Source organism: Haemorhous mexicanus, chromosome 9 (assembly GCF_027477595.1).
Source record: "Haemorhous mexicanus isolate bHaeMex1 chromosome 9, bHaeMex1.pri, whole genome shotgun sequence".
NCBI classification, from domain to species: Eukaryota; Metazoa; Chordata; class Aves; order Passeriformes; family Fringillidae; genus Haemorhous; species Haemorhous mexicanus.
In genome coordinates, this window is record NC_082349.1 from 11,873,631 (window position 1) to 11,900,137 (window position 26,507).

At 41.3% G+C, this 26,507-nt stretch overlaps 1 protein-coding gene across 1 annotated transcript in view; it reads left to right on the top strand.

Moving 5' to 3' along the window:
- Nucleotides 1-20,591, top strand: part of ST6GALNAC5 (ST6 N-acetylgalactosaminide alpha-2,6-sialyltransferase 5) — a 68,803-nt gene extending 48,212 nt beyond the window's left edge. Inside the window, exons 3-5 of the mRNA XM_059854047.1 lie at nucleotides 6,419-6,828; nucleotides 11,504-11,611; nucleotides 18,247-20,591. Coding sequence (XP_059710030.1) covers nucleotides 6,419-6,828; nucleotides 11,504-11,611; nucleotides 18,247-18,478 — 750 coding nt within the window. The 3' untranslated portion in view covers nucleotides 18,479-20,591. The remainder of the gene's footprint in view (nucleotides 1-6,418; nucleotides 6,829-11,503; nucleotides 11,612-18,246) is intronic.
- Nucleotides 20,592-26,507: the final 5,916 nt, after the last annotated feature.

Consider the following 26,507-nt stretch of genomic DNA (forward strand, 5'->3'; position numbering starts at 1 on the left):
GACTCTTCATTGACTAATGTGCTTAACGGGACTTTTTCTAAGGAAATTGCTCCACTGAAAGCTTTGTGGAGTGCATTTGTTGGGTTTTTTCCCTCTTCATAATATTGCTGTATGTTCTGAAATTTAATTAGATTTAAGGACCGTTTCAAAGTAGGATTATTACATTTTTCCTACAGGTTTTGCAGATGCCCCTCAGTAGGGTATCATGGGGGGAAAAAAAAAAATCACTTCCTTGGCAGAATACAGCATAAGGTGCTGTGATCCCTAGTGTGAGGAATGCATGTGCTGGAGTTTGGCTATTTCACTGTCTTATCCAGTATCTGAAGGCAGAGTCCAGTTATAGAACTATCTCAGAGGAATCAATGGAAATGACAATGCTAATGTTTCTACAATATTTGCATATTCAAGCTCCATAGCCCAAGAAACAAAGAGAAGTAATAAGAAATTCAGTTGTTTTTATCTTTTATCTTTTTAAACAGACATGCATTTATCTCTATGAGCAGACTTGCCAGACCTTTTTTGAATTGCAAAGTTTCACTGCAAATGCTTGTTATTCAGATTTGCATAAGGATTAACAGTGTTGGGCAAGTGGTATCTCCTAACCCTTTCTGTTTACTTGTGTGGTATCACTCACTGGGATATAGTTTTGAAGGCAATCATTGCTTTTAGTTCAGTGGATAATGCAATTTGTTTTCATGGTAAATTCTCTAATGTTGCAAAAGTGTACTTCAGCAATAATTATAAATGTATTTGCTCAGAGGATTTTTTCCCCCTCTTGGACACCATTATGTACTTGCATAAGGTGCTCTTATCGAGCATAACAGCTAAATAATCAAAATCTATGAAACTTGAGGGGGAAGTCTGAGCTGGCATGCAGAGTGTAGAAATTAAGCTACACTCCCTGTATGAATACACATGCGAAAATGTTGTGGTCAAAGCAAAATAATCTTCTAGATCTGAACTTGGCACCACAAAATCAAAACTCACAGGGACTTTAAAAGGGCATTTACCTCAGCAAGTTGAACTTGAAAACTCTTACCATGCTTTTGGTGTTTTAATTTGGGTTTTTTGCTCCAGCTTTTTATACACAGAAATGTTACCTACAATATTCCAATCTGCATCTGAATGACTTCTACTGTTCAGAGAAGACTGGCTTGATAGCATCATTTCATAGACGGGACTTGAAAAATAGCAAACTCTTCAACCTTGTATGTATTTGGGTTTATTTTGTTGGGCTTTTTCGTTTTCTTGTTTGTTTGGTTTTATTTGATTTTGGTTTGGTTTTTTATTTTGTTGTTTGTTTGTCTGTTTTTTAATTTTTTATTCCTTTCATAGTAATATGAAAGTACTGTTCCATCAATATATTACAAACCAAAAATAATCAGGGAACCTGCATTATTTTCATAGGATCATGTCTCCCAGAGTCCTTGCACTGTGGAAATCACTTCTGAAGTGCACAGCTGTGCTTCAGTAATGAGACAGCTTGAGCCCCACAGCTTGCTGCATTGGCTTACAGAACACAAGTTACTTGGCAAATGTGAAGCCTCAGGGTTTCTATTCTACTTTAAGGTGGTTGTTGGGAATCTCTCAAAGAAAAGTAGATTTGGCCTTACAGTTTTCAATCTTTTAGGGAAAATACTAAAGAAAGAGGCACACCGATAGAAACAATACATGTAGCTTGTCATGGGGAATGGACATAATGGCATGAGCAGCTTTACACTTGGGGCACTGCAGAATGACAGGGTCTCACCAGAGCTGGAGCATTCAGCTGTTTGTGATGTGCCAGCAGTGGGCTGGGCATGGCTGGAGCTCCTGCAGAGCTTGGGATGTAGTTGTGACAGGGGATTGTCCTCCAAGCCTCTGGGAAAGGAGCACTGGTAAGGAGCAGGCAGCCTGGTAGAGCAGTGGTTCCAAGCCAGCAGCTTGTGAGAAACCTAAGAGCTGCTCAAAGCTACATGAAAGTAAGAAAAATGGAAGCTGCCAGGACAAAATATTTTATCACTGGCAAAGCCTTAAATATTTAGTGGTTTTGCTGGTGGCTGATGACACAGCAATCAAGAGCAAGCCATAAGTAACAAATTGCATTGAACATGGTGTGAACTCAGGGTTCATTAGCATCATGTAGGAAATGTTGTTTAAGTTCTGTGCACAAGGCAAGGAACATATGAAGCAAATACTGAGGTAACATACAGTGAGTGTCACAAGCTGCTGTGCTTAGGCCAGGCACAGTGGGCACCAGGTGGGGGAGACATGAAACTTCTCCCAAAGAAATCACCTGCCTTGAAACAAAAAGAGAAAGCAAGGCTGCTCTGGACTAAGGTCACTTTTTCCTGAACCAGTAAGACTGGCTCTTACGGAGTTTATGTGTGCATTTTCAACCATTAACATACTGAATTCAACTGAATTAATTCAGTTAAACATGGGAACAGATTTGCTTTCCTGTACATCAGTCTTCTTTGGAACACTGCTTTTACTTGTGCAGTCAGTCTGGGAGCTGTTGCAGAGAGGCTGTTGGTTCAGTAATGCAGTTCAGTGGCTGGTTCCTACAGAGAGGAGCAGCTCTGTAGCCTCCAATCCCAGCTCTGGCACAAGACAAACGCTGGCCAACCAGAGAGGTGTTGCAGTGCAAGAGAAACATTTTGCACTTTGTCTCAAGTGCTTAGTTAAAGGTCGTCCATCCAAAACAATTTTGGATATTCTTTAACCTTTCATGGTATCTCTTGTCTCCCAATACACTTTGAAGTCATCTGTGATATTTCCAGATGTATCCATGAGAAATGCTGATGTTTATGAACTGACAGGTTGCTTTTTCTCCTGAGCTCAGTAGTGAGCTGTTTTCACTGCAGGTCATTTTTTGTTGTTTTGGTTTGGGTTTTTTGGGGAGATGGGTTTGCTTGTTTGGTTTGATTTGGTTTTGTTGTTTTGTGGCCAGGTCATCATTGCCAAGATAAAATACTCTGGCTTTTATTTATAGAACAGAAATTTTTATGCTATTGATAATGGAGTGATCTGAACCCAGGGGTCTTAAAAGTAGGTCATTAAGTTCTCAGTATAAGAAAAAGTGTGTTTTACAGTGTTCCTGATTTTACTGGAGAGAGCTGTCTTATCTAAATCTTGGCTTTAAAATCAAGAGATTTCTATAAGCAAAAAAATTTTTTGATTTAATCACAAGGAAAATAATTATATCTGAGAAGAACTTATTTTGTATCAGGAACAATATTTTTCAATTTATTTTTCTCGAGCAGTTGAGCATTAAAGTGTCTGAAAATAACATTTTTCTATCATTGGACAACGTAGATTTTAAAGTCAATAACAGAGCAAATTACCTCAAATTGGAAAATACAGAAACAACGTGGCTTTGTTTTTGTTTCATTAACCAAATCAGGCAATTGTGATAGAGCAGCAGCACTTCTGGGCTAATCTCTGGAAGTGGGAGTTGCCAGGAGTCAGTCTGGCCTGTGGGAATACTTGTAGCTGTGCAAAGCTGCACTTAGAGGACAAAGGTGCTGTTATGGGCTTTATCCCATGATAGAGTTCCCCTGCTGCCTTCATTCCCTTGGGATAGCCCATCAGTCCTCAAAAATCACCAGCTGATTTGCCATCTTCTGGGGCTCTACACTGTGAACTTGTTGTACTGTAACCTCTGTTCTCCCTCTCTCCATGAGTGTCTTGAGATGACTGGAACTGAGAGGCAATTTGGGCAATTTTTTTGGACAGTACTTGGCTCATGTGCTGGCCAAGTGCCTGAGCTGTGTTGTAGCAGTAGCCATGTGCTCTGCCCTGTCACAAAGGTGCTGTCCATGGAGTTCAGGTACACATGAACTGTGGCTGCTTATTAACAATGGGTACGATTCAATGTCAGCAGGTTTACATGCATGATATGTTACACTTCAAAGTAATTAATTTACAAGATGCTATAAAACTCACCTACCTCTCACCCTCTCCCTTTTGAAGCAAGGCTCCTGAAATATAACTCATATTTCATGGGGTTTGCTTTCTTTTCACTTGGCTTTTTTTTCCAAAATATCACTGTAATAATTACTGTAACAGCATTTTCTCTGGAGTTAATGTTCTTCTGGCTTAATGGCCCCTGGTTATTCTCAGGCCATCAACTTTTTCCAGCTGGTCATCAATCCCAAAGAACTGCCTTGTGCTTCCATTATTATTGCTTAAATAGATGACATTTCTGGTGCCACTGCTGCCTCCCAGTGAGATGATATTACAGCCAATGGCATTTTTTCCCCCTTGCTCTCACTGTTGTCAAAGCATTATAAACAGCTGGTGTGAGAATGTTGTGGCTGTTCCTTGTGAATTCTTCTGATAATTTTTAGGTGCGAGTTTTGTAGACTTCAGCTGAAGGAATCTGAGTGAGGCAACTGAAAATTACTTGCCTAGAGCAGCTGCAAGGGCTCAGCCCCCATGCATCATTCAGGAAGTGTCTGGGCAATAGCTGACTGTTTCAGTCTAAAGACTTTTTCCCAGAAGGAACATGTTTCAAACAAGATCTGGGACAGATGTTCTGGGGGGTGTTAATGTTCATTAGGTAGCCTCAGACCCCTCCCAAAGTTTCCACAGCTCTGCTCCCTTGTTTCCCAACAATTGATGGATTCTGTGGCAGGCTTTTTTAAAAGAAGCAGGGAAGTTGTAGCTCAGTAGGCCAGAAACCAGCAGAGATTGTTTAGGTGAAAATGCCTTGCTATGTGGATATTCAAATCTGTGTAAGTTCACACTGGGGCTGACTACATTTCCTTTAACCTCATTAACACCTTGTCTTGCTTTCCCGAGCATGGTGGTGGAGCAGCTAGTTCACCTTACAGCCTTTCACTAGGTAATTGATCAAAGTGGCAGATGAAACCTTAAAGGAAAATGCATGTAAATACTACATTAGGAACCTTGGCTCACAAAGGCATGAACATTTTCACCCATACCATTAGCTCTGGATTATAGTCCACAGATGTGAAAGGGACTTTGTTTATTGGGGGAGATGGAGATACAAGGCTTACTGCTTGAATCACTGTGCAGATTGTATACTTTTTCTTAGTTTTGCTTTAATTAAAAAGCATTAAGCATTCATGAACTAGTCTCACAGAAAAAAAAACAATCTCAGACTGTAACTGTAGCCACTTAATACCTTCAAAATTAAAACGAAGTCACTACAGTGAAACATTCCTATCAAGTACTCAGGGCCAAAGCATTTTCAAACAGGTGCCTGAGATTGTGTCAAACCTGCATCATGCATCCTTTTCAGCTTTAGAGTTTTAAGCTGTGCCTCACTGCAGACTGATGTAGTCATTGGATTCCTGTATATATGTAGATCAGAATGATCCAGCAACTGCAGTTCAGTCTCTGTGCCAGGGGTTTATCTGATGTTTTTTTTTGTTGGGCTGGTTTGGGGTTTTTCCAGGGGGTGGGTGGGCATTGTTTCTTTGATTTGTTGTCATTGTTTGTTGTGTTTCAAAGACACTAAGATGCACACCAAGTGCAAGATATTATTTTCCGGAGGGCTACCAAGGCACACCCTCAAACAGTCTTTATTTACCTCACAGTTTATTGCATTCTTGTTAGAAAGTAGCACTTTGGGAATACTGTTAACCCTTGCTCCTTTTAGTTCTCAAGCTGAGCAGTAGATAGTGACATGCTCCTCTATAATTGATACCTGTGGTGGTGGCATACTCAGTAACATGATTTATCATGCATTTTCATTTCCATGAAAGCTTGTTTTACTCTTCTGCTTCCATTAGGTCAGCACTCACTGAACAGGCACTTCCCATTCCATTTTACTGAGTAACTTTCAAACATGACATGACAAGGTAGCAAAAGTTCAGTGCACTAACTCACTGTCATGTAAAATACACACAGACATTACTGACCAGCTCTGACTGTTGAACCATAAAGGAGGTATGAGGGCACCACAGTGGTTGTGGCACAACTTGCAAATAGCATGGAAGCATTGGGCCAGGGTATCAATCTCTTCCCACAGCAAAATGTCCTGACCCCAGGGTTGAACAGCTATTCACACATGAACTTAGGAAGACTTAGGATTTATTATTTCCTAAAAAAAAAAAAAGGAAGTGGAAGAATAAGAAAAATACTGTAAGCAAGTGGAAGAAGTACAATCCTAAGCAGCTGGGAAGAGTAGAGAGGCAGTTGTGATTTATTTTTATGAAGCAGCAGTGGAAAGGAGGATTTACACAATGGGCTTAGCTCCTCATAGGAGCTCTAAGGGCATCGACACCATATTTCCCCCAAATTCGTACAGGTAATGGGTCCCCAGCTATTTGGGCAGACTGCTGGGAGAGATTTCTGCACATTGCTCTGAGGTTTTTGCTGTGAAATACGCCATGAAGGTGTAAAGCACAGCTGTGTAGGGACGGGGGAGATGTCTGCAGCTGACTGTACAGTGCGTGTGTCTTTGCAGCCGCTGAAGATGCACTGCAGGAGCTGCGCGCTGGTCACCAGCTCCGGGCACCTCCTGGGCAGCAGGCAGGGGCGCAGGATCGACGAGAGCGAGTGCGTCATCCGCATGAACGACGCGCCCACGCGCGGCTACGGCAACGACGTGGGCAACAAAACCAGCCTGCGAGTCATCGCGCACTCCAGCATCCAGAGGATCCTACGGAACCGCAACGAACTCTTAAACATGAGCCACGGCGCTGTGTTCATCTTCTGGGGCCCGAGCAGCTACATGAGGAGAGATGGCAAAGGCTTGGTGTACAATAACTTGCAGCTGATGAACCAGATACTGCCTCAGCTAAAAGTGTACATGATTTCTCGCCACAAGATGCTTCAATTTGATGACCTTTTTAAACGGGAGACTGGAAAAGACAGGTGAGAACTTACATGGATACACCTAGGGGATGTCACAGAGTAGTAAAATAATGCAGTTTATATATACCAATTTCAGATTCGCTCAGAGGGACAATCCTGCCCATTAAATCCTCTGCCTCGTGAGTTGTAATGTGGCATGACGTGCCAAATAACATCACTGGTAACATAAGTAAAAAATACACATCAAAATGATTTGTATGGAGTACTGCCTCATCAGCCTAGAATACCCAAGTCTGGATGTAATGTTTATAGACTCGAGGAGGCAGGAACTGTTTAAATCTCACTTTGGCGTAATATACATTAAAGTTTTTTTCACTGACTCTGAAAAATTAAAATGGATAGGTTATGTTTTCTTATAGAGGAGATGCCACCATTCAGTGAATTATAATAGCTGTTTATTGAATTTAAGCATTTTTGGAACATTGCAGCTGTAAAGCTTCTTGTAAAACAAATAAACATTAGTCATACATTAGGTGCTTCAGAACAGTTCATCTTATATTTGCAACTGGAAAATGGAAAGTTATTATGATAGTTACATCTTTATGAGACTGTTTATGAGACTTGTAGGCTGATCTTCAAATCAAATTTGTAGTAAGTGACCCACTGCAGTACTTTAGTATTTTCACATATAATGTTTGAAAATGGGCATTCAAACTAAAGACTTCCCAGCACGAAAGACATTTATTTTTAATGAAGTTCTGGTTTTTACTTATTAAATATGCTGCTGTAAAAAATGGCACAGGGTCCCTACTTAGATACAAATGAAGAGGTAGGTTTATTGTGCAGTAACTCACAGTCAGATGTTCTACTTTACAAATACAAAACATACACACCAAAGCTCAAACAGGGATCGATCCTGTCGTGGACTCAAGCAGAGATCTCATTTTCTGGGCTACATGAGAAAGGCAGAACCACTGTTAGAGGAAACTGTTGTACCCTCTTAGCTGAAGGCAACGTGTGCTTGGCATTTGCTGCTTTTGTCATGCCCCACATGGTTTGCTTGCAGAGCTTTGTTCAGTTATAGTGGGGAGATACCCTGCCAGTTATGATGTGTTTGTGTTTTCCAGAGTAAAGCAAAGTGAGAAGGTGAATTAAGCATCTGAGCCCTTCAAGAAACGTGCAGAGGGTTATCTGTGTGCTTAGTATTTACAAAGGCATGAAAGTCAACAAAGCTGTAACTGCACTGTAACCTGGCTACCATGAGCCCCAGGAGCAGGCCCTGGACACAAGGAATGCACACTGCCACCTCCTTTCCTGGACTGTGCTTTGGGTGATCCAGGGCAGGATCATGTGCTGTCCCCAGTTCTGAGGAACAGCTTCTCTTCCTGCTTCACTCTCAGAACTTCAGTTCTGCAGTAGGGAGCCAGGGCCCCCTTCCTTCCCTGACACTGCCAGGATCCTGTTCTTTTTTTTGACACATGCTGTGCAATTTCAGGCAAGCTGCTCTTTCTTGTTCTGCATCACCCATCCAGAGCCAGAGGCCTGTAGTGAGTGTGATGAAAGCATTTCTTTTTCTGCACAGGCATGAGGCTCATGTCCTGAAATATTCTCAAGGCATTTGAGCCATTAATGACATTGTAACAAATTTAGAATGAACTCAGTCATGGGCACCCTGAACTCCCAGTGTGAATCAAGGGCACTCAGATGCCCGCAAAAGTCAGCCTGAGGAACAGGCCCTGTTGATTTCAATAAACTGCAGGCTCTGCTCTGAATGAACCACTCCTTTAGAGGGCACAGATAGCATACTTGAAGGGCTAAGAGGATTAAAATGGGAGATGAAAATAAATGAATAAGCTGCACAGAAGAAAGGGGAAATGAAAAGAAACATGGGTAGGAAATAATTCGTAAGGGAAAAACTTCAGGTACCTGTGGGGGCAGGAGCAGAATATTGTATATCCCAGAAGGCTGCTGTTCCCCAGGGGGTTTCTGCTGAGCTCTTGACATTAGTGCCTACAATAAACAAAGGAGGGAGAGAGAGGCATGATTGCAAGGTTGCAAGGATCAGACTATTCATTTCTGTCTTGAAAATGATGAGAAGAAAGGTAATTGGATGTATTGTGTTTTTTGGAAAAAAATTATTTTGAAATTAAGAAAAACCTTCAGAAAACATTGCCAGTTAAATAGCATGGTGAAAGACAAAGGCTGCAGAGCAATATATTTGGCATTATAAAGTAACTGTACTTGAAAATAACTTTATAATTGAATAAGGGTACATTAAGAAAATACGATTCAGAACCAATATTATAATAATTAGATAAAAGCAGCATAAATGAAATAACTGCAGGAAGAGTATTTCCAAAGAGATTATAAATGAGATTCTGGTGGAGTAGAAAGGCCTTTAATTGTAATTTAGTGTGCACTACAGAATTATCAGCACAGTGTGTTAGTTCATCATATAAAAGAATATCTGATAATTTCCCCTAATAAGCACATGACAGTTCTTCATATTCTCTCATTACTGTTGATTAGGTATAAAAACAGTATTCTTTTGTTGGACTCTTGCTCAGATCTTTTAGGAAATGCAAGACACTGTAACCCTGTTTCTGTGTTGCTGTCCTACAGACGTGGTATTTAAAGAGGGCAGAGTGGTACTTGAGTGAATTTTTGAATCTTTATTTGATTATTCAGCTTCTAAGCCAGTTTAGTTATATTCAGTTGTTTTCCTGTTTTTATAAAACACTAAATGACAGCCTAAGTGTGTGTAAGCTAACCCAGAAAATAAAGCAGAGAGCCTAGCTGGGTGTCCTGAGCTGTGCAAAGCTTTGGTCGTGTCTGGCTGCAGTTGTTCCCTTGGTTTTGGAATGTAAGTGTTGGGCACCTGGAACAGTGGACTTGTGCAAGCTCCAAAGCACTCGTAGCCTGAACATGTTCCTGAATTATCTAGTGATTCAGAGCTCAGAAACTCTCAGGTGGCAGAGAAGCAAGTTTTTTAGGCTTTTCCCTGCCATTCTTTTCCCTAATAATTTTGAGCCAGAAATTCTCACTGGTTTATATTTTTGCTGTGCCTGAAGGCCTCCACTGAGCTTATGACCCAGCTATGACATTATGACAAGCTGCCCCACCCCTCCACCCAAGCTTCAGTGCACAGTCAGAAAATAAATAAGGCACCATAATTGGAAATAATGAGATGCTTATAACATGTCATTCTCCAAATGCTAGCTTAGCTTGAAAGTCTGTGTGTCAGGAGCAGTAAAAATGTGTGTTTTGGGAGTGTATACGTTACCAGGTGATCCACTAAGGACAGGACAAATTACCTAGGCTCCTCAGCATCCTCCAGGCATATTTAGTCAAAGAATTCCCTTATGTTTAGAAGTGTCTTTTAAGCAGCTGGCACAGACACCACCACTTTTTTTTTTCCTTTTAGTAGTCTGATTCCCTGAGGAAATGGGAAACCTTGGTACAAGGCATTCCTCAATCTGACAGTGCTCAAAACATCTCCTCCTACTGCCCTGTAGGTGACCTACTTGGAACCAGCTTGTTTTGCATTAGCTTGGGAAGCTGTGTGGTGGCTCCTGCCAGCTGAATTAGATGTTAGTAATTGCTGGCACTTGCTTGCAGTGGCTTTTGTGGCCTCAGGTCCCTGCTTCCAAGACTGTTCCACATCCTGCTATCACTGGGTAAACTGTAAAAGATGGCCTTGGAACTTGGGCCAGGACCTGGGATTCCCTGGTGACTTCTCTGAAGAGAACCTCATGTTTTCTGCTGTGCTTTTTTGGGGGGCTGTGGCCCAGTTTCACAGGTATCTGGCAGATACAGGTGTGGGGGAATGGGATTAATGTAGGTCCTACTTTAATACATTCAGGTAGAGTGCCCAGGCCTTCCCAGAGCCTGCACTTGCTCCCCTGGTGCCTCAGCTTTAGTAGGAGAGGAAAGGAGAGCCTGTCACTGTGACAGGCTGTCAGCAGGGATCTGAGGACTCTTTGGGCTGCAGATAACACAAGCTTCAACTTCTTCCTGCGGGACTTTCCTAGCTGAGTGAGAAGCCATTAGGGACAATTCTGTCTTATTCTCTAGTAGCATTTGAAAGGAGACCTTTGAGTGAACCTTTGCAGATAAGAACCTGTGATACAGCAAAATTTAAACACAATTTTTTAATCCCTTACATCTGTGAGCAGTTACAGGGTGGTATCTCCTGCTTTGCCTAATTAATACTGGCATCAGTTGAGCTTCTTTTAAAGCCATGTCCCAGCCTGCAGCGAAGGCAGGAGAGGTGTTGCCTTAAGGGCTCGCTGCCAGCGCTGTCATTCCCATTGTCAGGCTCCCCTCCGGCAGGGATGGCACCTGGGGTGGTTCCTAGCATGAAGATTTCCCAGGCTGGCTATGGGGCAGTCATAGCTGCTGCTGACTAAAGAGTTTCCTACCAGCAGTCACAGTGTGGGGCTGGGAGCTTCTAGAAACCAAGTCAAAAGATCAGCTAAATTATTAAGGTTGCTGTGCCTAAAATTAATTACAGCAAGGAAAGTCCTGGTCAGATTACTCCACTGACAGGAGGCACCAGAAAAACCATTAAAAGGTGGACGAGCTAAGTAGTCTTGGTTGCCCAGTTTTCAAAGCCTTTTACAAGAATGAAGGAAATACCAAGAAATTGCTTCAGAATGAATGAATGGATAAATAAATAAATAAATCTCGAGAATTATTTGCCAGCTTAGAAACTTAATTATGTTTTTGCTTTCAGGAAGATATCCAACACTTGGCTTAGCACGGGCTGGTTCACAATGACTATCGCATTAGAGCTCTGTGACAGGATAAATGTTTATGGCATGGTGCCACCGGATTTCTGCAGGTAGGATTTATTTTAGAACCATTATTAGCCAACAAAGTTAATGTTACAGATAAATATCTGAATCTTTTTAATCTTTTTACTCTGCAGCAAGTCTTCAGTCCTCTTAAAGCAATTACTTAGATGTCCCATGATCTCATTCTGAAAACAACAAACAGCATTTAATTATGTTATATGAAATATTTTAAAAATTTGTTTGTACTGTGGGAGAATTAATCCATCTTGTTGCTTTCTTTTAGTTTCTGAATATTTATCAGCTAAAAGTAGTGCAATAATTGGCATGAAATTAATCTGAAGAAAGAAGTACGGGAAAACATTACTTTTAATTTGTTTTTCGAGTTCCCCCCAAATTAATAGAGGAACAGTGTTCTCACAGCGACTAGTTTCTAAATTGAACTTTCTGTGCAACTCAAATTAACATTATTGTACCTCTGTCACGTGAATGCCAATCTTGCAGCTTCCTAAATGGTGCCCAGGAAACCTGTCCCCATGGATTTGACCCCGGAGGATCAGCCCTGTGGTCCCGTTTTGGGCGTGGCAGGGGCGGGGCACAGGAGGCAGAGGCAGCACAGTTGTGCCAGTGGAAGCTGCTGTTCACAGAACAGCCTGTGCCCTTTTCCAGCCCCGTTCTTCCTCCAGCTGTGCTCAAGACCAGACCCCAGGTCCTGGTTAAGCTTTTCCCACTATGGATCAGTGACACAGGGAGAGGCTTCAGAAATTCTAGTGCTACACCAAAATTACATTAGCCACAAGATACCAGTATGAAAACAGACAAATCACATCAGCAGTCTTGATGCTGACACAAGTCTCACCTGCCCACCCAGCACTAGCCCAGCACTGAGTGGTTCCTGCCCATAGCTGGTGCTGATCCCATTTGTCCTGCTGGGTGAGCCAGGAAGAGCTGGAGCCAGTCTGGAACGAGGCCTCAGTGCAGCGTTTCATCACCTGCTCACAAACCCCTCTCACCAAGAAGCACTTGCTTGAATTTTCTATTGTAAATGTCATGATCTGTCTCAAGTCTGGTTCATTGGGTAATTCTGGATGCCTTTCAGGAGCACGGAGGGCAAGGCTGCAGTGCTGGGTTAGTCTTCAAGAATGGGACTGCTTTGACTTTGCTCTGAGCACTTACAAGAACTGTTCAGGAATCTGCATTTGTCTTGGGCATATTGTAGAAATCCCCAAAGAAATCACAGCATGAAATGTCAACACTAAACTCCACTTTGTGAGAATTTCTACAAATTATAACAAAATACTGATGATAAATGCTGTGATGTACTGGCAGACTTCAGCACGAATTCTCCAAGGAAAATTGCAAACTAGATCAGATATGCCAGACAACAAATACCTTCCACAGCACAGCATCTCGTTCCTCTGTCATCTCAGTTGGCCAACACATACTTCTTCAGTTTCTGTAAGTGGTTGGTCTGTCTTACTCCAGAAGTGGCTGTATTCCCATGGCACATGGAAGTAATTCTTAAATTGATGATCTAAAAATACAGAAGACAGAATTTTACTGCAAAATAACATTAAATCCTGACTTTTCAGACAAAGAATAGTTTAGATACATATTTTAAAAAGCCAGCTAAACCCAAACAAACTGTTTTGAGAGAGACTAAAAATGTCACTGAGAGCATATGAAAGGCTTTCATAGAATCAATACACTGAAATCAAATGGACTTAAATTATAACACAAGAAAGGCTGTAGGTCAGTCCTACAAGTGAAAGATGTAATTGTTCTTACAGCCTGCATAAAAAAATCTTAAACATAAAGGTACACACACCTGGTTGTAAACAGGGAAAAGGTAATTTCTTAATCAAAGTAATATGAAATGTCTTTACTTCATCTTGATTCCCCAGGGGATGAAGGGGAAAACTGTAGTTGCCATGCCTGGAAGAAGCTGTCCATTAAGATCTGTGAAAGGAGTTTCTTGCCATAAATAGAGTTAACCTTCTTAGCCAGCTCTTCAGCCACTCATTAAAAAGTTAAAACAGTGCTTTCTTTCAAAGAAATAAGACAACAGAACAGAATAGCAGAAAGAAATATTCTGTAATTGTACGCCATATTTCCTGGTTTTCAGTCAGACAGAATAAGAATCTACTATTAAAAAAAAAAATCAAAACAAGAAGTCCCAACAAAACAACTGAAATGCATGTGTACTGGATTTGTGTGTGTGAGTATCCTACTTGCTGTGCAACTAAAGAATCATTAAGATTGAAAAAAACCCTCCAATAAATCTTATTTCTGTTCATAATTAGTATCACCAAATTTATAACTTCAGCAGATAGATACCAATTCATTTTTAAGTATTAATCTGTGGAATAAGTAATGAGTGTGGTGATCAGTGTCATGGAACTAAATTAGTGTCACATTTGTAATGTGAAGGACACCTCAAAGGTACCAGGAATCTCATGCTGTTGATTCTGCTACAAATTATTAGCTTGAGATCATTAACCAAACTGCTTTGCACCCGTGCAGGAAAAACAGTTTAGTGAAGGAGTCTGGAGCAGAGACTAAAAGATTTGTCACTATTACTTGCAACAAGGTGTTTTAGATTCATTTTTATTTACTTCACTGGACACTGAGTTTCATAGCTGAACTGTTGGTGTCCTAATTCTTATAAATTTTTAGTACTTTACAGCAAAGCTATAAGTGATTTCAAGCCCCTTTGCTTGCTACAGATTTATGCTGTAGGAAGGGTTAATGGCTTGCTATTGCTCTCATGCTGTCTTGTGCATTCTGTAGGAAGATGAAAGCTTGTGCTTCCATGCAGATTGCAAACATTTTTGTGAAGTGTGCACACCTCTCACTCTTTTGTCCAAGACAGACAAGCCATCTTGCTGTATTTTTTCCAGTGCCAGGGATCCAATCCAAGCCTTTCCAGATGGGAAGCACTTCCCTCTCAAGAACTCCCTTTGGCAGCCCTGCATGCACAGCACTCACTCCTGAACAGGGACATGCTGGATTCTCCTCTTGCCTCCCTTCAGCAGCAGCCTGACAGTGGTGCCCAAATACCACAACAATTCCTGAAGGCACTGCAGGGCTGCTGCTTCTCTTTGTGGGTGCTCAGCAGCAGGGCTGGGAAGGACAAAACAAGCCTTAGTGAGTTTGTAGGAATTCCAGCACCTGTCTGTGGCATTATGGGCAGCAGGGACAGAAAGGCTCGTTCCCTGCAGGTCTCAGGGCACTCCTGTACACAAGGAAAACTCGAGGGTTAATGAGATGAACCCTCTTTAACTCTTTTCCTCTTCATGGGCCTTCTGGAACTCCCAGAAACTTAAAACTTAATTCTGAGCCTTATTTTAACTAATATGAATAATTTTTGTTCCAGTTATTGAAACAGATAATTTTTGTATAAGAATCCTCATTTGACTGCCAGGTCATTTTCCATGATAATTCACCTGAAAATTGGTATTTGAAATACTTTAGTGTTTTCTTACCTCTCTCTCTCTCTCTACTTTCAGTTCCTTTAAATCAAATGCACAGCAGCAGTGTTGCTGGTTACATTTCCTGGAGCTTATGAGAAACTGTAAGCTGTATGTGAGCTAGTCCTGCTCTTTGGTCCATATGCCTCACCTCATTAGCTTAATAACAAAATGCATACATGGTTTGGAAAACAGGACTAATTATGGAGGTCAGGGAAAGGAAATCCTGGGAATAGAAGGCAAAAGATTATCTACAAATCTTCATGGTCCTGACACAGCACATTGCTCATCACTCAACATATAAATGACACTTTACTCACACATCAAAATATGAATTATTTTACAAAGTGTGTGAGTACCTATAGTTTTAGAGGGTTGATTTAGTATGGCTCTTCATTTCAAGGGAATGAGGCTGACCAGAATGTGGTATGGGATGGCCTGGTTTCCCTGCCTTTTTTCTTTTGTGTTGTACCTCCAGCTTTTGCTGTAGGTGGATACCATCTGTGGGAAAATGTGCACTCAAGTGGCAAACAGTAGCTGACAGACAGGGGTACAAGCACATCCACGGGTGCTGTGCTGGCAGGTGACCAGGCAGGAAGCACAGGATATTTTACAGAGGAACTTCCAGAGATTCCTCCCAGCTGTGCTATTAATATGCATGCAGAGTCTGACAAAATACTGATTAATGTCCAGTATCAGTCAGTGATAAAACAGCATCTGTTTTAATGTTAATAAATGAGGTGGCAAGCAATTTCCATATAGAAATTACTCATGCATTTCATTTGCTGGTGACACGAGCTAATTGCAGAGTTAGAAGATAACACAGCACAGTTAATTTGGGTTATGGTGTACTCAAGCCAGAATTCAAATCCAAAGCTTACTAGCATGCAATCTGGGGGAATCCAGAACTCCCAAATGAGAAGGTCCTCCATATGTAAATACCCTTCAGAGTTCCAAATCTAAAAGACAGCTTATGGAACTTGACCTTTAAACCTCAGTCAGCTGCAGAGTAGTCCTAGAGAGGTCTGTAGCCAGCAGCCCCCATTCCTGCCCTGATCTCACCCCCAGTTCAGCCAGCAGAGCTGCACACAAGGCCTGAGCCCCACAGGCTGCCTGCACTGAGCTCCTCCCTCTCACCTGCCAGGCCTGTGCACCAGGTCCCTCTGGGCTGTTTCTGGTGGCATGGTGCACAGGATGCAGTGAGATGGTACAGCCTGGCCAGGAGCTAAGGACATCCACGTAGGACACACTGGTGTGGAATGTGGAATCCCTGGCTCCAAAAACACCTTGCCTGGAGGGACCTGCAGCCTGAGAGGCTCACTTTGCCCCTTAACTGGGGCCGCATTTTTCCCAAGTCTCTTGGAGATATGATTTCAATTTTACTAATCCTAACTTTAAAGCAGTAAATTTATACCAAGCAATACAGGTTGAGGACCCAAGAATAAAATCCAGCTTTAGTGCAAGAAGGAAGAGCAGTCTGAATGAGAGGCAGAGGCCTCTTTGTTTAGTAGTTCTTAACAAAACCACATCACATGAAAATGTATCCTATTAGATTTATAGTAACCATACAAATTATTCAATTAAGCAACAATAAGAATTCCAGTGTATCAAAAAAGTGAAAAATTAATTGAAGATTGAGTTCTAATAGTTGTAGTTTAGAAATAATAAATTTCTATGTGAAGGGCAGCTTTAGATTACAAATACATTTTCTGTAGATGAGGTGATGAAGGATTTTGTTTTACTCTTATGTATTCCAGTGAGGATATATTTAATAAGTTTAGAATCCATCTTATTCTAGAAATGTAATTTTATTGTTGTTCTGGTCTCGTAAGATTGATCACCATGTTGTGTTACAAGGAAGGCAGACTGATCGAATTAAAACGTTAATCTAAGGCACAAATGGAAAGCAGCAGCAATATCATACATTACTCTGCATATACAATATGGATAATGGCAAAATAAGAAAAATTAGAAAATTGCGTAGGTGACAGAATTACACAGTAAAAATAATGACCAGCACAGACTAATGACAGACTCTGGATGCATTCAATTGAAAGTGACCTTAAATATTAGCTCTTCAAAATGAAAATAATCAACTCTATATTAGAGCTGACAGCCTCGAATCTGTATCAGATTTCTTGCTCTGTGCTGGGGTCCTGTTCAGCTCAGGCTGTAACACAGAGCAGCTCCAAGGCTTCACTAAATGCTGATATTGGAAAATTTTCTGCCACAGCAAAAATAGCTGGTAGCAATCAGGGAAAGAGGGATACAGTTGGGTAATTCTGTCTGGGACAGCTTGCTCTCTTAGTATTTATGACCAAGAGAGCGTGTGAGTTCCTGTCAGCCCAAAACGCTCGTGCCCAAAGTAAAAAACTATCATGGGTACATCTCTAATTTTAGAGATTAAAACAAAAGGAGAATGAATTGCTCTGGCTTATTATAATACAGATGTGCCATTTACAGAATGTTACACGGAAACACTGAGGTCAGAACTGCTAAACTGAACTTTATCCTAAGTATCTAATTGGTGTTTGGCATATCCAATGTGTCACCACGAGTCACTCATCTCCCGCTGGGAAATGTGAATGGGTTCACAAGATCAGATCGATACTATGGGTGAACTGTTTTAATTTTTAGCTTAGGTACATGAAAGCTGCTGTTGTAAAATAAAGACCTCATTTGTGCATCAGACATTTGATTAAAATGCCAGCACCACAGCCTGTACCACTGACCTGGTGCGCTGACACTCACTGAAGTTGTGCTCTCGGAACCTCGCGCAGCATGCTGGGAACGTTCAGCTGAACTGAGGTGACACAGATAACCACCTCCGTCTGTCATCTTCTCTTTCTTCCCCAGTTCAGGAAATACCTCTGCAAGACCTTTAACAAATCACAATCTAGATTTAAATCTCTTTTAAGCAGTTTACTTCAAATTTCCTAATAGTAACACAGCCCTGCAGCACCCTCCCGTGTTTCTGAGCTACTGCTGTCCTTCATTTAACTGGGAGGAAGAGGATTAAAGGAGAGCAAAAGAAAAAGCAAAGAAAACACCTTTGCCCCATTCTGATGTATTAGATACGCAAGAAAAAAAAACCAGCTCCATAGTTTAACTGTGAGAAAAAGTGGATTTGAGCCCATCAGTTCATTAAAGATAGCATCTTTTCAATCAACAAGAAAGAACATCTTGGGCTTCCATCTATTTTCTTTTTTCCACAGGGATCCTAATCATCTTTCAGTACCTTATCACTACTATGAGCCTCTGGGACCAGACGAGTGCACAATGTACATTTCCCACGAGCGGGGCCGCAAGGGCAGCCACCACCGCTTCATCACCGAGAAGCGCGTCTTCGAGAACTGGGCACGGACATTCCACATCCGCTTCTTCCAGCCCGACTGGCAGCCAGAGCCGCTCCCGGGAGCCCAGCCCGAGGCCAGCCCGCTGGCCTGAGGCACGGACACACGAGCCCAGCCACGTCACCTCCCGCAGCAGCAGCCTTTGGGGCATTGGGCCAGCACGGCAGCCTGGAGGAGAAGGGTCCCAGGGTGTGCAGCTGGCACCCGCAGCAGCAGTCAGGAATGGCATGGAGGAGCAGCACACACCCCCAGTACTTGCTGTTAAACTGTATGAACCCAGTCTGTCACCTTTTGGGGCCATCGGACATCCTGTGTGTGTTTGTGATTCGTGAAACACAACCTGAGTGTCATTAAGGGACCGTTAACTCATTATGGCTTTTTTAAGTACAATGCCACTGAATTTTCATAGTGAAAACTTTCCGGATTTATTTAATGGAGGGTTTTATGCAACCTAGGCCAGTATTTTTCTAATTCACAATTATGTAGTTGTTTATCTTTCATAATCTTTTAAATCCAAAATTAATATTGCTGATGGTTTGAAAGGCCTAGCTTTTTATTTATAAAACTTGTTTGAAATATATAATTCTATATGGCATGTAATTAATATTTGATCAAGAAATGTTGGATTTCTTCGAAGAATTTCAGGCTCTGTTCCAGCGTAAAGCCTTTAACAGCAAGAGTGGTCCCATGTGCAGATCCAGCTCACTTTACATTCTAACATCTTATGTTAATACGAAAATGGTAGTGAAAATTCTGTTTGATATTAATGTGCATTTGCTGCTGTGCTATCGAGCTGCTGTTTTTTAAATAGGGGTGGGAGGAAGGAGGGCAAACAAAATTTATCCCCAAAAAGCCAAACCCCCCACTGGCCATGGCAGCAGCTTCTCAGTGAAGACAAGCTAAGGCTGGAGGGGCTGTGTTCTGTTTTGCCTCTTGTACTCCTGCAAGAGGCTGCCAGCAACCCCCCGAGGCAACAGACTACGAGCCAGGCCACAGCTGCTCAGCACAATGTGACCAAATTTCTGGAATGGAGAAGGTAAACTACCAGTACTACAATACCAGTCATGGTAGCCAGAAAGATCACAGCACTGCACCTGCAAAAATCTCTGCCTTCCACTGTCCCAAGATCATCACTGATCTCGGAGATTCTGGATCACACTGAAGCTGGGATGTGAAAAGTGTTCCATGAGTACAAAATTGTCCTCCTGAGAGGAGCAAAGTTAAACTCTGCTTTTTTTTCCATGAAGTACCTGTATGTACATGGTGAGTCCCTGCAAAACAAAGGGAAAGGACAATGCTCATGCTGTGTATGGAACCTCACAGTGGGAATTATTGGGTTACATGTGGCTTGTGAATAAAGAAGATTTCAGTTACAGTATTACTTTTCCTTTTGCTTCACAAATATCAAATCTCAAATTTTTTTGAAGTAATCAGTAACTATTGCATGAAACATATCTCAGGTGATGAAAGGTGTCTGTCATTAGACAAGTGCAAAAGCTAGAACAAAGATACTACCTTTAAACACCTAAATCCAAGAAGCTGAACCTCAGAGGCGAGGCACAGAACTGGACCAAACACTCTCATTTAGACCCCCTTATAACCCATGGTCTTCCTCTTTCCAAACCTGGATAGCAATAGCTGCAGCTGCCCCACAGATACCCTGATTCCCTGGGGACAAAGTGAACTGTCCTGGCAGGGGCAAACTGGTGTCACCTTTGTAATACTGCCTGAACCTGAAGTGCAAGTCTCCAAGAGCCACTGCCTTGCTGCAGCCCTGCCCACTATCAAAAAGTAGGAGTCTATAATGTATTTTGCCTTAAAAGCTTTATTTTGGTGTTCTTCCTGGTACACACCACTCAGCTTACAAACTGAATGCCAAGTGCACGTTACCTTTCTCTTGACAGCTGGTGTTTACCTCTCCTTCTTTCACTGATGGTGTTTTATTCCTTCCACTTGATTTCACTGCATTCTATAAAAAACAAAATGGGTTTTGAACTAATGGCAGTTTGAACATCCCTTTCAACATGTGTACTGGGTGTGTATGCAGCATATGTTGCCCCAATTGATGAAATCTGTCAAACTGATTTACAGATCGTTTCTAATGTGACTGCAAGACGTGGTACAGATCACAGTAGGTCCTCTGATGCTTCTGTCCCTGTTTTATTACTGATACAATAATAAAAAGATCTTGTCATTTTAAACTAGAACTCTTAGTTTTTCCATCAGTCAAGGGCTGCAGGATGTGTATGCTGTATGTTTAGCTATGTTATTGTTAAAATCAGATCATTTAAAGATAGAGTACACTGGTCTACTTCTAGTATTCTGTAGAAACAGAGATTGCCTGACCCCACTGTGTTCCACAGGCTTGTTCCCTGTCTGCAAGACTGCTCAGTGTCGAGTAGATATGGGGAAGCATTTAGAATATGAAGAAACACGGAATAAACTGTAAGGACACTAAATCTCCTAAGACAGCCAAGCTAAGCATTGTAACTCATTCCCTGTTCAGTTTCTGTCAATAGCTCTATGTTCTTGCTACCCTCATACACATATTTTAAACAAAACAAACCCAAACTCACTTTAGTCTCATCAACCTCCTGTGAAGTTTCAGCAAGGTCCCCCATCTAATTACAAAAATTATGAAGGAGTATTTTCTAAGTCACACCTGTATATATAAAAAGGAATTTGATGAAGCCAAGGAGACAGCAAGTTTTAAATAGATCACACAGATTTACATGGAACATAAATTGAGTCCAAAAAGCAGAAGATATAAGAGTGCAGAAGAAATGTAAATAACTCTTAAAGCACTGCAATTTTAATTAACAAATCACTGATGTATTTCGCTATAAATGCACAATTTTTGAACTACAGAATCCTGCTGCATTTCAGCCTGATGTAAGGTTTTATGGCCTAGTTATAAACCAAACAGATTTATGACAGAAAATGCTGTCAGCCTAGGGATAAGTAGTACACACTAGGTATTGCTGCCATTCTCTGCTTTATGCTGTCATCTCACACTCTTCACTATAATTTGATTGATTCATGATCTGCAGCGCATCATTTCACATATTAAAAGCTGTTGCAAATCAGTGGTTACAGATATCAGCAATTTCAAGATCTATGTTAGTTTAGTTCTGAACTCCTTACATACCTTTAGGCTTTTACACTTGCCTTTGTCAGGAGATATTTTTCATCTTGAAGAACTGTAGCTCTTATGTGCAACTGGAATTGAGAATGATAAAGAAAACATCTCTGCAACTAAGAACAAAAATTACCACAGCTGCTTCATGTTCTGTTGGCTGAATGGTGACAGCACCATGCTACAAAGCAAAACTGTGATGCACGTGGAGAAACCTTCCACCCAAAGTGCTACAGACCTCAGAAAGTTAGCACTTTATTCTTCATAAGGAAACCGAGGAAAGGGGAGGTTAAGAAATGAAGACCAAGTTACAGCCTTGGAACAAGATTTGGGAGAGGTTGGGGGCTGCTCACTGGCAGCCCTGGCTCCATCCAGCAGAACACAGTGGTACTGCCATGTCCATTCACACAGGGCAGTAGGCTAATAAAACCCTTCTGGAGCTGCTTCCCTGGGACTTGCCCTGCTGCATTTTCCAGGCAGACTTCAAAGGAAACTAAGTGATTTTTACCCAAAATACCTCTAAGGTTGCAAGAAAACAGTAAGATAAAAATAGCTGGAAAACCACTGGGGAATGTGAGGGGAATCTAAACAGTAAGGAGTGAAATGTGCCTTGTGCCATCTAGCTTTATTCCCCTGGAATATGAAGAGCAAACTCAGGCTGGAGCTGACAGAGAGGAATGTCCTGGCTCAATAGCAATGGCTGTCTTGCATAGATTTCTTTGCAGTATTCTGTAATTTGATCATAAGTGCCACAAAAACTCTTCCAAAAATGCTGATAATAATTTCTGTAATAAAAGTTAAATTTTTAATCCGATGCAAGGAGATACAATTTCTAATTCAGTTTAAAACATAGCTTAGGAATTAAAAAAAATAATAAGCAGTCAAACAGTCAAAGAGTGCTTGTAAGGCAGCAAAAGGAAGTGCAGAAACCTTACAGGTACCAATACTTCTGCCTTCCCTGGACTACTAGTTCATACTGATCACTTTGAATTTCCAGCCTCCTGCTGCAAAGACACACCTTGCACATAACAAACATATGATTTTGTAAGAAGAAAAAAAATTAAGGACAATCTTGTTTAATAAAAACTAGGAAATATTCTTTTAAAAAACTCTAGGAAATAGGAAAGGGCAAATGCCTACGGTGGTGTGAAATTTCTCTGTGCTGAAGCAGAACAATATAAAATTCGAAGACTCTTTTATAAAAAAGGACTGTCAAATGGCACTGCTTATGCTAATTCCCCTTAAAACCACTAGACTGTTAGATGTTTTTCACACTGAAAATTACACCAAAACATGAAATGTCAAATGATGCCCTTCGAGCACCATGGGGATGGAGATTCAGCATCACAGCAGAAGCAAAGCTGGAGATTTCACCTGGGCCAGCTGTGGAACAGGCTTCACATCAAAGGCAGAGTGGAACCAGGCCCTGAACCAGCATCCCCTGGGTGCTGAGCCCCCTCCAGGGGGGCAGTGGAGAGCACAAGGCTGCACAGCAGTGCCAGGAGGAAGGGACACATCCACTGAAGGCCAGGCCACACCAGAGAAACTGCACAGAGATCACCAACACAGTGTCCCTGTCTGCTATGGAGTGGTTTGACCAGGAGTTGTCAGGAAAACACAACAGACAGGAAAACTACAGACAACCCCAGCAATCCAGACAAACAGATGGAAACCTGTGAGAACAAAATCAGGAGGCACAAAGAAGACAGATTGGCTAAGAATTAATGCAGATTTTGTAAGCAAACCCCTGCCTTGCAAATCTGTTTAGTGTTCTTCAAGGTTCTCTGAAGCAAGGGGACAAAGAGATCCAAGTGATGGATCCGCTTGGAATTCCACAACTAGGTTTGCAAAAGATTTCCAAAGAAGATACAGTTAACAGAGGAAAAAAAAAGAAGAAAGATCCTATGGAACCTACCCGAACATAGGAAAATAAGGCTAAGAGGATACAGCATCATCTTAAGGGTACAAGCAGAATTCCACAGGAAAAATGCCACAATATATTTTCCTCTATTTTTCTAGGCTATTCTCTTGGTAGCTACCATAGGCCATTTCTAGATGCAGGGCACAGGAGCTAGACTGCATTTAAATAAATAGAGAGATAAAAAATATGCAAAAATGTATCCAGTGAACATCACCTTGTACACTAAAGCCCAGTTCCAGCCTTGCCATACCCTGCATGGGCCAGGCCCACCATGAGATCCAACACAGGAACTGCATTCTCATTTGACTGACAGCAATGCCAAAGCATCCAGCACAGATGGAGAGCAAGACTGCACCATTTTCAGCAGACACAGAAAGTCATCTTAGTAATTTAGTTTCTGAGAAAAGGTTTGTCTTCTTTAGGACATCTCTAGTGCTATTTAGATCTGCCAGTTTCTTTACACAACCCAGACAGGTGTTAAGATAACATGAGTAACTTTTAGGACACTAGCTGCTTCCTGAAGTACAGGGAAGATAAATGGAGTAATTAATACCTGGCAAGGTATAAAGTTTTAGGACTTTGCTGAGTTAATTTTGGCTTCAGGTCAGTTGGAGCCTATTATGATCCAAACATAGAGCATGGTGAGAGTCTGTTAATAGCAAAACAAAGGAAATTCTGAAGGGAACTATTTGGTGTGGCTTTCTTTAAGGCAAGATCTTAGGTTAGGTTTATGTTTTAACATGAAGGCAAAAGAAGTGAACAGATTTATAGCCTATGAGGATATGCTTCCCCATTGCATCCTAGCTGCACACAAGGCCAAAACTGAAAGTGGTTATTGATATTAAGTGGGACTGCCCATTTGTGTTGGAGAAAATTGGAACATTCCCACACCATCATTTTTATTTTTTTACCATAGCTGTACATGTGTAGATGTGTATTACATGAAACACTGAAAAGCTCTTCCTCATCCCACCACTGCAAATGATGCTGCAGAGAAGGAGCAGAATAGAAATCAGCAACAACAGCAAGTGCAGAAAGCCTTCTAAATGTATAAAAAAAAAAATAAATACAGGGACCACTCCAGAGAAGGGCATGTAAAAGAACTGCACGAAATACAAACATACATTGCAATGATACACTGATGACCCCAGTGATCCTATTTGCCATTCCATGTGCATTACAAAGACCAAGGGAGGTAAGAGGACCCTAAAATCATCACAATTTGAGCCACAACATTTTCAGCTACAAACTTAACCTGAACAGAAAAACTAGTACAGAAAAAGTAACTTAATGAAAATCAAACATAATCTAATATTTAGTGACACTCTTTTTTAGTAAATGTCAAAGCATTTGACAAAGGAAATAAGTACCATTATATTGGAGCTGGATATCAAGGACAGAGCCTCAGTTTAAAATACTCAGTACATGCAGAGCCAGTGGGCCTAGTCAGACATTTAATATACGAGCATTATTCCAGTAAGTCAGGCCAAGAAAGGAAATCTGTTTGCAATTTCAGATCAGTCTGTTTTGTCACAGGGACTGGTATGACACTCCATGAATCTCCTAAATACACCACAGCCTGGTGGCCTGGTCTCTGCTGAGCTGTCACCAAAGCCATGTCACCAGCAGTGTGAAAAATGCAGTTACACTGTCCAAACAGTTTGCTTCTTGTGGGGCTTCTTTTGTTCAAGGGATTGTCGTAAACAACATCACCAAAATAATTTAGGAAAGTACAATTTGCATCTCTATTAAGCCCGTTGGCCAAAGCAGCCAAACTGGCTCAGTATTGGCCAAGGCTTCGGTTTTATTCTCACACAGACCTGAAAAGAAAGAAAGGCAAAAAACTTAAATCTATAATCTGCATGGGGAAGAAAACATGACACAATCAAACATTAATAGATATACATCATTGAATGGAAACCTTAAATATTATCAATTTAATCACTAAATCAGGCAGAAATCCTCATTAGGGGAGAAAAAGTAACTCTGTCATAAAGAACTTGCAAGTCAAATGAGTTCTAAGAAATGCTGATTTCAGACTATGTTAGACACTTTCAAGATACATTTCCTGAAAGATTTTTAAAGTTTAAAAGTTCACAGAAAGAGGAAAAGCAGAAATAAATTTGAGTCATATAATCTTCTTTAAGAAACTTTCTCCATTTAAAAGATTTGTCTTTCACCACTTAAGAAATGCAAAAAACTATCATGCTCATTATGGTACAGAAGTGCTGAAGTGATGGTTGTGGCACGTGTGATTCATTTGTGGAATACTGAAAAGAAACTTCTGCAGGACAACTATTGGTACTGAGCCCCAACTTTCCTCTCTGTCAGCTGCAGCCTGAGTTTGATTTTACATGGTTGAGAAGACTCTTTCATTATATACACAGCTTTTTTCTGCAGTTCATAACTTTATGGATAAATTAGTCTCTTGGGTGAAATATTTTATGCTTGTCTCAATCCAAAGGTTAATTAGTCTGAAGCATGATAAAATTCTACCAGGTCACACAGAGCTCTGTAACACAGACAGAGCTGAAGATCTGTACGTGAGGACACTGATCTTTCTTGTCCCAACCCTTGTCCCACACTGCACCATATACAAAGGTTGTCTTCTCTCCAGACACCACAGACTCTCTGAAATGCACCATTCTCACTTTGTGGATTGCCTCCCACTTCATCTATTTTTATCAAGTCCAAATAATCCTGACCACATAAAAGCTTTTGACTTCACAATGCAAAGATGGATGAAATCTTCACTATTTACCAGAAACTAGCAGCATCTCCCTTCCTCAGCTATACTGAAAGGATAATTAGGGAAGCTTTCAGATCAGAAACTTCCTTTTTACTCCTTCTCTCTAAGCATCCATCAGAGAAGAGAAAGCAAGCGTTCTGTAATGTGAAAAAACCCCTTAGTGACATGCTGTCAGTATCAGGATTGCCAGGGCTGCAGAATTCTGCCCTGCCTCAGCTGGTCCTTCCAGTCCCTCTCACAGGAGTACAGTGCAATAGCTCCCTGTCCTTATCACTGCACAAATCCTCTCTACCCAGGATAAATTCACAACTGAACCT